Source organism: Hylobates moloch, unplaced genomic scaffold, assembly GCF_009828535.3.
Source record: "Hylobates moloch isolate HMO894 unplaced genomic scaffold, HMol_V3 SCAFFOLD_5, whole genome shotgun sequence".
NCBI lineage: Eukaryota > Metazoa > Chordata > Mammalia > Primates > Hylobatidae > Hylobates > Hylobates moloch.
Window position 1 is genome coordinate 61,616,361 of NW_026652280.1, and position 13,601 is coordinate 61,629,961.

A 13,601-nucleotide genomic window follows, 5' to 3' on the forward strand; every position below is an offset into this window, starting at 1 on the left:
GAGCGAGACCTTGTCTCTACTAAAAAGAAAAAGAAAAAGAAAAAAAAATAACTGTAGATGGCTAAATTCCATGCTGATTATACAGATGTACAACTGGCCAACACTGTTAGAGTAAGTCAGATCAAATTTAGAAAAAAAGTAACTATTGAGAGAAAAGACTCATATTTATGTTAAAAGTAAACATTCAGTTCCTTGGCTGTGTGAAAGAGAAATGGGAAATATCATTACTGTAGATTAACAGAAAAGCTAATTAATACATCTTCCTTCCTCTTTCAAGAAACCAAGAAATTTCAAAGATACTTACGTCTCTAAAGGGGACCAATCTCCGTCAGATAAGGGGTAATGATCCCCAGAATGGAAGAGTAAAGGCTCTTTACATTCTTCTTCTTTCAAGGAAGCATTTGAAGATCCTCTGTGAAAGGAGAAACCAAAGAAAGGCAGGAACGATGACATTCTTGTCAGCTTTAAAAGATCCCCCAAACCTACTGATACTATAAACAATAAAAATGAAGAGGGGCAAATGATTACTAACTCTTTTTAAAATATATGAAGGAGAAGGGGAATACACCAACGCCATCCACTATAAAACACCACAATCACTATTCACATATGGAATAAACAGGGTGAGGACAAAAGAGAAATGTGATCTCTTTTTTCCATCCCTTAAGGGTGATTCAAAGGCTAAAAGAAAACTAAGGCTTTATGTCTATTTCATTCAATCCTTACAAAATGAGGTAATATTTCATTGTAGATATTAAGTAATCAAGGATCCAGAGAAATTTAGTAACTTGCTCAAAGTCAAAAAGATAGGAAGTAGTTGGATTCAAAACAAGTAAGCCCTTATTCTTTCCACTGCTCTCCCCTTTCTACTGAATACATTTGAAAATGTATATTAGCTGAAGACAAACAAGATCTATGGCTCAAAATTTTAAAAATACCCTAACCTCTTAAAACCTTGGGACTAATTTTCTTCTTTGTTTGGCCCAAGGATTATCTGAGAAGGTTTCCTTTACTTGGAATCTACAAGATGTGGAGATGTGAACAAGAGGATACCAAAAATGACAAATGCTTTTAAGATTCATAAAAGGACCTTGGGTAGGGGGTTACACTACTGCTAATAAGGTTTTAATCAATTTACCTGTTGGCTTCTTAAATTTTCAGAGTTACTATAACTACCTTGCCATATAACCTTGAAAACATCCCTCAGAAGCACTGTGGGCCCCCGTTTTCATCTTTAGTTGGAAATTTATCACTTGTCCTGTCTACTTCAGAGTCAATGTGAGACTTACACGGTGTAGCATGTTGAAATCTCTGAAAAATAAAAAGAAAAGCACAAAGAAAGACTCTGGCCGGGTACAGTGGCTCATGCCTGTAATCCCAGCACTTTGAAAGGCCGAGGCGGGTAGATCACGAGGTCAGGGCTTCAAGACCAGCCTAGCCAAGATGGTGAAACCCTGTCTCTACTAAAAATACAAAAATTAGCCAGGTGTGGTGGCGGGCACCTGTAATCCCAGCTACTTGGGAGGCTAAGGCAGAGAACTGCTTGAACCCAGGAGGCAGAGGTTGCAGTGAGCCGAGATCGCACCACTGCATTCCAGCCTGGGTGACAGACTCCATCTCAAAAACAAACAAAACTCTGCAAAGCATAAAGCGCCATATTATACAAGTTTAAAGGCTTCTTATAGAAAATTCAATGTTCTAATAGGACATATAATAAATGTAAATGAGAATATCCACATCACTTAGTTTGCTGGACTAAAAACAGGGATAGAAAACCAGGTTATTTTTTAACATTACTTTTCTTCCTTTATACCTTAATTTAACTTACTCTTATTTACCACTAACTCTGACATGTAACAGTTTTTCCACATAGCTTAATCTTTTAATTTAAGGTTTTCCTAACTCTGGTCTTCTTTCTCTAGGGACTTACTCTGGCATACCACTCATTGAAGGGGAGAAAACATATGCCTGAGAAAGACATCTAGGAAAAAGTACTCTATTTCTCAATAAAGGAATATCAAAAGGCAAATTTTCCCCTGAGAAAGGGAAAATCAGGTTTGTCAATGGTCCTTATTTGCCCACTCTGAAAGGACACATCAGCTTGACCCATCACTATCCATACGTGAAAGTGGTCTGAAAAGAACAATGTAAAAGTCACACAAATTTCTAACTGAAATTTTTATATTACAAATATTTTACTTTTGGGACATATTTCACTGCAGTGTAAAAGGTAAGCCAAGAAGAATTCAGCAAAGCAAACAGGATTTAGTAAAATACTGAAAGAGCGATCAGGTACCACCTGAATTCACAGCCCCAGGAAGACAAGAGATGGCCTTTTTTGGTCATATCCTGACAAAAATACAGCCCATTAGTCTAGGCCCACCCACTACAGTGATAGAAAAGATTTATGTTGAGATCCCTTTCAGTCCTAAGATTCCTTTATTAAAATAGGAATTCCAGAAACCTGTTAGGAACTTTCAAAATGGCAGGTATGCCTTAGAACAGGGACCTGCAAGGCAAACCATGACAGAGTAACAAACTAAGCACGTGACATGAGGCTATAGTGGAGCGTACACAGTAGAATGTGAAGAAAACAGCACAAGCACTGATTCTGTTTTGCTAATACATCAGAACTGAGCAAAAGAAGTAAACGGTGACTTTCAGTCAGGGCTGGGGACTCGGAGGCTCAGGTTCACAGCCAGTGTGAACAGGGCAGTCCAGCCCTCACAGATGCGCTACAACATCACATCTTTCAAATTCCACATCATTTTCTAAGCCTAACATTTTTCCAATTCAAAAGCTAACGGAGGTTACATGGATGTATATGACTGCCAAAATGCACCGAACTGCACACTTATGGTCTGTGAATATTGCTGTATGTAAATTATACCTCAGTTTTTGTTGTTTTTTGTCTTTTTCTTTAGAGAAACAAATCAATAAGCATTTTTTATTAACTTTTTTGACAAACCGATAGTAAAACATATGCTACCTAATGGTAACTGTGTCCCTTTATGTATGAGTCTAAGATAAATATCATTCAGATTTTTATCTGGACAAGAAATTCAAAGGCTCCTTAAGAAGAAAGGAAATACCATGGTCACTAATGTAACCAGACTAAATATAAAAGCTGTGTGTGTGTGTGTGTGTGTGTGTGTATAAATCAATGTTTTGATCAATGTAACTAATCTGAGATTACAATAACTCACTGCTTCAAATAATATTTCAATTATATTTAACAGATTAAGATACTTTTTAGGGGAAAACAGCCTCAGAAGGAAGTATTAACAAAAAGGCATATTAATCATTACCTTTAATCAAACTAAGTATCAACCTTTCCCCCAACCCATAAAGACTTCACGTCTCTAAATGGTTCCTAAATCATGGAAGATAACTTGAAAAATTTTAAATACATCTCCAGGTATTAGATGTTTATGTACTCCATGTGGGTCCAACTTTCACTGCCCAGAGTTTCTTGTCATTATGTAACATCATGAAAGTCTGGCTGCCAGATCTTTTTGTTTTTTTTGTAACAGAGCTAAACCTTTTAACAACTATATTAACTACAACTAATGGTAGTAGAATGATATATATGCTTTATAAACGAAAATAGTACTTCTGTAAATTTTTCTTTGTAAGAATCCCATAAATACCAAGGAAAAGAAAAGACTCAAGGGGTTTGGGAAATAAAACCCTTTTAATTTTAAATCTATGTAAGTTTAATTTATTCCCAAACTTTCTAAGTTCTTCCAGAGTTCTGGCCTTCAGAATATTTCCTAATTTTTCTTCTTAAGCTCTGCACTGCGTCAAAACCTATCCAAACGATCTAATTCTGTGTTACTTATATTTAATATAAATAAAGCACAATATATAATAATAAACACTATCACTAGAATTGTGAAGCTCTTCATGACTTGGTGTGGTGGCTCACGCTTGTAATCCCAGCACTTTGGGAGGCCGAGGCATGCGGATCACAAGGTCAGGAGATCGAGACCACGGTGAAACCCTGTCTCTACTAAAAATACAAAAAAAATTAGCCGGGCGTGGTGGCGGGCGCCTGTAGTCCCAGCTACTCCGAGAGGCTGAGGCAGGAGAATGGAGTGAACCCAGGAGGTGGAGCTTGCAGTGAGCCGAGATTGCACCACTGCACTCCAGCCTGGGCGACAGAGCGAGACTCTGTCTCAAAAAAAAAAAAAAAACAAACAAAAAAAACAAACTCTAAAACAATTAAGCTATTTTATTTAATATGTAATAGTCATAAAGCAACTCCATATATGTAGTTTTCTGATATCCTAATGTATTTCCACAAACCTTTTTTGAGGCGGAGTCTGGCTCTGTCGCCCAGGCTGGAGTGCAGTGGCGCAATCTCGGCTCACTGCCAGCTCCACCTCCCGGGTTCACGCCATTCTCCTGCCTCAGCCTCCTGAGTAGCTGGGACTACAGGCGCCTGCCACTATGCCCAGCTAATTTTTGTATTTTTAGTAGAGACAGGGTTTCACCGTGTTAGCCAGGATGGTCTCGATCTCCTGACCTCATGATCCGCCCGCCTCAGCCGCCCAAAGTGCTGGGATTACAGGCATGAGCCACCGCGCCCGGCCTCCACAAACCTTGTAAGTCTACAATTTTATATAGTTTTCCATCAGGGAGGCAAGATATATATAATTTCTTTTTATATTTAACTAAAGGTTTTAAGAGGGCTTAGTCTGTAATAACAATTAGTCATAACATCATACAAACATATTTAAATATTCAGGGAAGAGGTTTTTAAGATTATTGCTTAGTCTTATAAAATGGTGAATTTTAACCAAATTGATACCTCTGTATTCTTATTCATGTTTCCTATACTCTTACATCATACTGCTTGGCAAGTAATATAAGTTTTGACATAATTTAAAAATTCAAGTAGTTGTAAACAAATTCTAATTTGTTAACAATTCATATATTCCCCTTTACTTACTATACTACCTCAGAATTAATCCTCCTTAAAAAAGTAATCATCCCACATAGAAAAAATTGCAGAGCTTCATCTCTTCCTTAAATATTTTAAAGTACTGTAAGAACACAAATCCATGAAAACAACTGATTAAAATTGGACATTTCATCTTGCTTTACTAATTATGGAATACTATAAAGACATAAAAAAACATGTTCCTTAATATTTCTTTGCTTAACAGAGAAATACAAAGAAATACTGCAATTATGGTTACGGGCTATTTTCCAGCCTCTTCAAGTATAGGACACAACTATGGTTCCTACCAGTAGGCAGAAATGAATAATCAATCTTATATAACACAAAAGAAAGATGAGAGGCACAAAAAGATAAACTGACTTTGGCTTTTAAGAACCTAATGTTAACCCTGAAATGCCACATTCAGTAACACAACAACAAAACAAAAGATGACAGCAGCAAGCCACCACTTCACACAGTATTAAAAATTCTGAAATATGTAATAGCCTTCCTCCCATCTCCCACTCAATCTGTTGTGTCGTCTTTTTGTTTTTCCTGCTTTTTAGCTGCAGGCAGTTCAAGGCTTGCCCGCTGCATCAGTTCAGCTTTTCTCATAGTGATTTCAATCTTCCTTGCAGTCATAGTTACATAACTTCGCTTTACATCAATCACACCCCATAATTTCACATTTTGATCAAATTCCTTCTCTCCTTCAAATACAATATGCACATTTAACAATGTGCTACTTGCTTCTACTCGACTACGTTCTGGAAGTGAATTTTTAGCCAGTACGGAAATGGTAACTTCACCTCCAGTCTGATGCCAGTCATGTCTACATGGAACAACTTTTTTCCCAGCATCTTTTTTAGTCCACATGTGTTTCCCTTTTGTACAGCCCTCTGGGGCTAAGAATGTATTAAAACCAGAAGTTTTTCTTCTACAACAGCTCCAGTACTTCATCCCCTCATGGAAAACAGGTACTCCAGAATGATATACACAGACTTCTTCTGGACTCTCTAGACCCCGATATGTCTTTGAACACCCTCCACTCTTACATGAGGTCCCAATCTTAATTTCATCACTGTCTTCTTCTGTCTTATTTTCTTCATTCGCTTATGACAGTTTATCAAGTGCTTGTTTTAGGGAGGCAGATATTTTTAATTCCAGATTTGTCATCGGTTCATCTGGGCTTGGTCTTTTTATCGTGTCTACTGTCTTAGGGGCTTGAATGTGTTCCTGAAATTTGGGTTTTAATTCAGATAGTTCCTTCTTCTCAGTAGTCTTGACTTCAGGTTTGACTGGCTCAGGTGGCTTCTCACTATTATGTCTACCTTTTGTACAGCCTACAATGCTTAAGAAATCAGAAAAATCAGTTGTTCTTCTCTTACAGCAAGACCAACCCTTTAATGCATCGTGAAAGACTGGAACACCTGGGTGATATGTGCAAGCATTGTCGGCATTGGTCTCAGGATCAAAGCGCTGACCAGAGCTCCGGTTGTAGCACAGCAAGGCCATTTTTTTTCCCCACTGTCACAGGCAAGGCCCAAACACCGGGAACGGCAAGAGGATGCGTTAACCAATCCCGTGTTGTTAGCACCAGTCTCTATACCTCAGTTTTTTAAAGTGAGAAAAAAATCAATTGAATGCCAAAATAAATAGCCTGAATTATTTATGTGGGATAAATTATAGGTGCAACATGAATTTTAAACTATTTCACTGGTAGTATGTAATAGATAAGTGGGGTTGCTAACCACCATAACCAAAGATCACTAACTCAGTTAACAATGTCTAGCAGCAACTTTAGCACAGTACTAGTCAATGAATTTCAGTGTGGCTAATGATCTCAGCTGGCATTTGGATACAGAGCATTTCCCATAAGACAAATGGAGCCCTGCAATACTTCTCTCTGTGTTCTGTGTCAGAAACGAAGGAGAGAAAAGGCAGGGAGCATCTGTAAGATCCATGTCACCCTGAGTATCTACACTTACCCCAGAAGAACACGGAGGGTTCTCTAGAAGCCAATTACCAATCAGGAGATGAAGTATGCAGATTATCAGAGCAGTAGGTGCTATCTGTGAAAAGTCTTAGGCTCCCTGGATTTAGCTCCCAGATATCACTTTTTAAGTAAGTTTGCTTTAGGGGATTCAAAGTTGAGACTCCTTTCTGATGGTTTGATATTGAGCCTCCATTTTTGCTATTGCTGGGTATTTGAAATATTTCCGTCAGTGGCATGTTTCATATATTTGCACTCAAGATTATGCTAGAACACCATCCAATATGCAGAGTCTCTTCCCTCCAAAAGGCTACATATGCCTAGGTGCAATGTTTTTAATCTCTCTCTCACACAAAGACATCCATCCATCCTCTAGAAGGACAAACAAGGCTTCTATGTTATATTTAAGCCCAACGCCCACCTTTAGGAAGGGAGGGAGACTTACTAGGTACAGTTTTTTAAAGCCCTGTATAGTTTAAAGCTCTCCGATTTCCAGAAATGAGTTTCTTCCAGCTGTGCTATAGCAATCTGCTTTAAAGAATGATTCCCTCTTCCATCTGCCTCCTTCAAGGAGCCTCAATTAACCTTAATTCTATTATCAACAAAATTCTTGAAAAGTAAAGAGTTTAAACGAAATGCCATTTGTCAAAACAAAAGAGAAACCTATTTTATGCATTTATCCTCTCTGGAAAAATTTCTTTTCTAAATGGTTAGGGGCTGAGAATATGCTATAGGAAAACTGCAAATTCTGCAATGCCACATAATTCCTAGTCCTCACAACTGCAAAAGCAATTGATTTCCTATTCTTTTTCTCTTAGATTTTGAACACGTCGTTTCATATGCTGCTAATGACCGTAAATAGCTTCCCTCAAATAATATTAGAGTCTAGGTGCTGAGCTGAAAGGGGCCTTTTAAAGGCCCCTTCGACCCTCTCACTTTATAGATTAAGAAACCAACGCCCTGAGTGATGAAGAGGCTACTGTTCTACAATCTATAATAGGCCCAGTCTGTCTACCTTTTAGCTCAGTGCTTATTTCAGAAAACAACCTAAATTTTCACAGATGTTTACATTTTGTTTTCTTTTTTTAAAGTCCTAATTTCTGTTGGCTGTATTATTTAAGCAGATTCTATTTTAAGGAAATTTCATGGGAGAGTTCCTTCAGGTGGCAGCATCAATTATTTCATGGTAACCTAATGAAAAAGCAAACCACTAACCTCCTGAAAACAGCAAGGCCCTAGCTTACTTACGTGTGTTGTGACATGCCTGCTTACCAAGCCAGCAAGCTACTGGCTTAGAGATAGGCTGGCAGCCATTCATACCTGTCAACCACATCAGTACACAGTGGATACAGCCTTTCACACCATCAGGAAAAACAAGGTATGTACTAATATTTCTGCAATGCACTGGCTTACAACATTCATTTGCAAATTCCTTTAGAATAATGATTCTTGTACAATTTAGTAGGGAACTTGGCATATGTTTTAGAAATTGTTTTAATTTCCCAAGCTGTAGGTTGTTCAGGAATTCTAAACGTTGCTCTATTATGTCTGACAAAGGACACACATCAACAAAATTTTAAGACAAAAGCATTACTTCAGTGCTCTTTTTGGTAGATCTTGGAAGAATTTTAGTTGGTAAAAATATTTTCAAGAACAGAGCACTGGGAGCATTACAAGGCTGATCCTAATAAAACTTAAGATGTGTAAGCATTTCAAGTTTTTCTCAAAAGAATACATGTTTCTTGCCCACCTACACACTTTACTATACATTAGACAAAACTTTTAAAGGAAATTGTTTATAATTTTTTTTTTTTTAAAAGACAGAGTCTTGCTCTGTCACCCAGGCTGGAGGGCAGTGGTGTGATCTCAGCTCACTGTAACCTCCACCTCCCAGGTTCAAGTGATTCTCCTGCCTCAGCCTCCTGAGTAATTAGCCTGCCACCACACCCAGCTAATTTTTGTATTTTTAGTAGAGATGGAGTTTCACCATGTTGGCCAGGCTGGTCTCCAACTCCTGACCTCAGGTGATCCTCCCGCCTTGGCCTCCCAAAGTGCTGGGATTACAGGCATGGGCTACCGTGCCTGGCCTTTTAATAATGTTTTTAGGCCAGGCGCAGTGGCTCGTGCCTGTAATCCCAGCACTTTGGGAGGCCGAGGCGGGCAGATCACCTGAGCTCAGGAGTTCGAGACCACCCTGACCAACATGGAGAAACCACATCTCTACTAAAAATACAAAATTAGGCGGGCATGGTGGCACATGCCTGTAATCCCAGCTATTAGGGAGGCTGAGGCAGGAGAATCGCTTGAACCTGGGAGGCGGAGGTTGCGGTGAGCCGAGATTGCGCCATTGCACTTCAACCTGGGCAACAAGAGCGAAACTCCGTCTCAAAAAAAAATAATAATAATAATGTTTTTAATACTCCTGAAGTCAAGCAGTAGAAAAGTAAAAATTATCATACTTTATTCTCCTAGGGAAGAGAAGGACAAATAACCTTTAAAAGACTGAAAGGAAGGAAGGAAAAGTACAGTAAGAGTCTCTTTTTAAGAAATTCTGGTACTTTTTATCAGCTTAAATTTCTTTGGGAATCAATGATATATAAAAGTAGTGTTCAGAACATCTATGATGAAACTCTTCTTCAGCTAGTATTTTGACACTGACAAAAAAATTACCTAAGTTTATTGATTCATTCAGGATTTTAAAATTTTGTAAATATAGTGTACTCTCATTTGTAGAGCTTAACATACTTTTCCACTATTGCTTTCCATCTTTTGTTATTTAGTTCTACTGAAGAAATTCTGCATTCTATCAGAACTGAAATCAAAGTGTTACATATTCAGCGTGGGAGGAGTAAGACAGAACACCACAGACATGACAGCCAGTGAGCAATAAAACAAGAGTAGAAAAAAAATTTCATGTATTAAAAATGGCTATGTTACTTATATCAAATTGTAAAAAATTACTATCAAATGTAGATGTTTAATTCTAAGATTTAAAATCTAAATTTCAAAATTTTAGAAAATGAATTGTTTTACAGAAAAGGATTATACTGTGTTATTCATTATGCAGTATAATTAAAATATACTTATACTATATTAACATTTTTTGCTGGGCTCAGTGGTTCATGCCTGTAATCTCAGCACTTTGGGAGGCTGAGGCAGGAGAGTTGGTTGAGGCCAGGAATTTGAGACCAGCCTGGGCAACATAGCAAGACCCCATCTCTACAGAAAATTTTTAAAAACTAGCCGGGTATAGGGGTCAGCACATAAAGTCCTAGCTACTTGGGAGGCTGAGGTGGGAGGACTGCTTGAGTTTGGGAGTTCAAGGTTACAGTGAGCTATGATTGCACCACTGCACTCCAGCCTGGGCAACACAGGGAGAACCTGTCTCAATTAAAAAACAAAACAAAACAAAGCATATTTTTTTCCTGATTTGACCATTTAAAACAAAAGACTGACAAATAAAACACATACTAGATTGAGGTAGGGTTTACTCTTGATATATATATTTGGTTTCCATAGCTAGTGAAAGAAATTATTTCCGTCTATTCTAGGATGAAAAACACTTGAATATCACCATTTTCCAGGCAGTAGGGTGTGACCTCTTTTCGGCAATGGGGTGAAAACACACGAGTGGACCAGCAGCTCCCTCCACAAATAGAGAGTCTGGAAATGCAGGGCCACTCGTGGGCAGCAGCTTCTTGTCCAGTCGTCACCAATAAAGAGAATCCCCACCATGGTCCTAGTGCCAAGGTGGCCACTGAGTACAACAGGTGGAAGAAAACGGAATCTTGAATGAGAAAACATGTTCTACTCCCAACTGCTACCTTTCAACCCCAAGCGGTGCTGACATGAAAAATGGCATACAATGAGCTCTTCTACAGAGCAGGTAAATAAGCAGCAATCAAGTGCTCAAGTAAAAAAATAAAAATCCTTCCTTTTCAATTCCAACAAAACAAAACTTAACTCCTCAGGAAAAAGATACCAAGCCTAAGGCCACTGGGTAGGGAAATCCCAGAGATGACATAGTGTCCAACTGTATCTGCTCACCCAGGGGCCAATCACTAATTCAGATCTTTTGACTTAGAACTTATTTGGCTCCTGGAAACTTCTTTATGAAAAGAAACACACAACCAGTCTGCTACAAATGACATTTCGGTAGCATATTTATAGAACAGTTGAAAGGAACAAAGAAACTGCCTTTGCTGCTCGATTCCACAATAAACCGTAAAGGGGGAAAACAAGCCCAAACCTCACACTGTGTATCCATAAAAAAACTGGCAGCTCCTGGCTTCACATGAACTCTAGGTACCCGCACAAGACCCTTCCCAGGCTGAGAGCCCTACCGTGCTGCCTGGGCCCCCTTGTCATCATCGGAGCTCACGCCTACATCACATGTGTCTTCTGCAGCAGGAGAGGCGGCCTGCTCTTCCTTCTTACTGTCCTGTTTGTATTTCTTTCTCCTTCGTTTTTTCTTTTTCACAGAACTTGGAGTAAAAATTGTCTCTGTTTCCAAGACGTGTGAGATGTCTGAACTCTGAGATGGTGTTTCATCTCTACCCGATTTCACCAAAGGGGTGTCAATATCTTTAAAGAACTGATCTTCAGTAGGAATTGGTGAGGTGGCAAGGTAAGCAGGAAGCTTTTCCTTGAGGAGAATGGAGAAAGAAAAGTTATCCAAGACAAACTCGACAGTGAATTAAAGCAGTAATATTTTGAATATATAAATTTTCACAGTGGTAAAAAAATAAAAAATACATATTCCCTAAAGGCAAGAAAGTCCCACTGAACTAAGGCACTGCCTACTGTACTCTCAGGAGGTCTTTCCCCTGTGAGGCAGCTAAGTACTAGCCCACTTGGGTACATGTAACCGAGTCCATCTGAAGGAACTGACATGCCAAGTCAGCATGGAACACCCCAAAGCCATAATTAAAGCTAAGCCCATTAAATTCTTCACAAAGCAAAGATCAAAGCAGCAGCAACCATCTCAGGAGGTGTTACAAAGGACTCTCTCAAGAACTCACACAGAACATTCAGAACACAACAAAGCAGAAAGCAGAGATTAAGGACACTGCATCAGACAAAGGGTAGCAGGACAGGTGAGTGACGTGAGGATGCAGTGATACAGAGTGGCCAATGCTTATGTCTTGCCAAATTAATTGGAGAAAGGCAATTAGAGACAATACCCTATAACAAATGACATTAGTAAAGTTTTAAACCATAAAGCATTTATGTTTAAAAAAAAAAGAAATATTCCTTCCTGTAGGAATTCAAAAGAAGAAAATAAGGCCCAAAATTTAGAAGCAGTCAAACTCTTAATACTAAATAAATGATCAAGTCTGGTGTTCAGTAAATTCATGTCTTAGCCATTTGTTTCATTCCTTTTTGTATCATCAGAGGAAATGGAAGGTACATAATAGAGATAAAAATTAACTTCAGGCAGAACGTGGTGACTCATGCCTGCAATCCCAGCACTTTGGGAGGCAGAGGCAGGTGGATCACCTGAGGTCAGGAGTTTGAGACCAGCCTGGCTAACGTGGTGAAACCCTGTCTCTACTAAAAATACAAAATTAGCTGGGCATGGTGATGCATGCCTGTAATCCCAGCTACTCAGGAGGCTGAGGCAGAAGAATTGCTTGGACCTGGAAGGGGGAGGTTGCAGTGAGCCAAGATCATGCCACTGCACTCCAGCCTGGGCAACAGAGCAAGACTCCATCTCAAAACAAACAAACAACAACAAAAAAATTAACCTCATATAATTTAAAATACTCAAGCTTTTAAACAATAGTTCTGAAAATGTATGGGTTTCTGTAATTAATTTTTATTAAGCTTTTGAACTTAGCTTGGATAAACATACTACCCTGAAGCTAAAGTTTGATTTACCTAGGAGAAATCTGTGTTCACCAGCAACACACACTTACAGAGAAAGTGTAATAAGATATTCTGAATGTCCAAAAGAAACCCAGATGAGAGGTTGTGGTCTCTGACTTTGAGGATTTTTAATTCAATGATCTTTATTTTACTTAAAGCTCTTTTTGTTTCTGGTGGTATTTCTTAGTTCTGTTATAGCAATGTTTGTGGGATGAAGATAACCTGAATGCCTACCAGTAAGAAAATGGTTAAACGAACTGTGGTATGTCCATACTATCGAATACTGTGCAGCTATTAAAAGCACAGAGTTAGGTTTAGAACTAGACTTGAAAGGAATGTTGATGACGTATAATTAAATGAGAAAATTTTGAGAGAAAAAAAGCAAATAAATGGCAACAAACTGGGTTTTTGGTCATTTTTATCCTACTCTAAATGACGAACCCCTAGAGGAACAGGAGCATGTTGTATTCATAGCATGTGGCATAGACTAGTAATTCCAACATTCGTTGGATAAATTAACAATTTTTTATTTTAAAGAGAAGCATACTACACAAGATAAACTCTGGTCAATGTGGTCATATGTGGAATAGGGAGAAAAAGGCTGAAAAGTTGACATTCTCCAAGTTGTCCTTGCTAAGCATAATTTTTAGTGGAACTGTCAGAATAAGCCATGAAAACGAGGTTAACTATCAATAACCCAGTCCTCTCGCTTACGGTGCCTGCTGATCTAGAAGTTCAGTGTTATGAAATTATACATAATTTTAAGAAACATACAAAAAGTGTTTTATTTTTTTG

At 38.5% G+C, this 13,601-nt stretch overlaps 2 protein-coding genes across 2 annotated transcripts in view; both read right to left on the reverse strand.

Moving 5' to 3' along the window:
* Positions 1–13,601, reverse strand: part of LPIN2 (lipin 2) — a 105,686-nt gene that overhangs the window by 23,250 nt on the left and 68,835 nt on the right. Inside the window, exons 4-5 of the mRNA XM_032152704.2 lie at positions 11,282–11,583; positions 305–412 (exon numbers count right to left, since the gene is read on the reverse strand). Coding sequence (XP_032008595.1) covers positions 305–412; positions 11,282–11,583 — 410 coding nt within the window. The remainder of the gene's footprint in view (positions 1–304; positions 413–11,281; positions 11,584–13,601) is intronic.
* Positions 5,451–6,492, reverse strand: LOC116468707 (cysteine and histidine-rich domain-containing protein 1-like). The gene has a single exon (XM_032755365.2). The coding sequence runs from the start codon at positions 5,903–5,905 to the stop codon at positions 5,471–5,473; it is 435 nt and encodes a 144-aa protein (XP_032611256.1). The 5' UTR covers positions 5,906–6,492; the 3' UTR covers positions 5,451–5,470.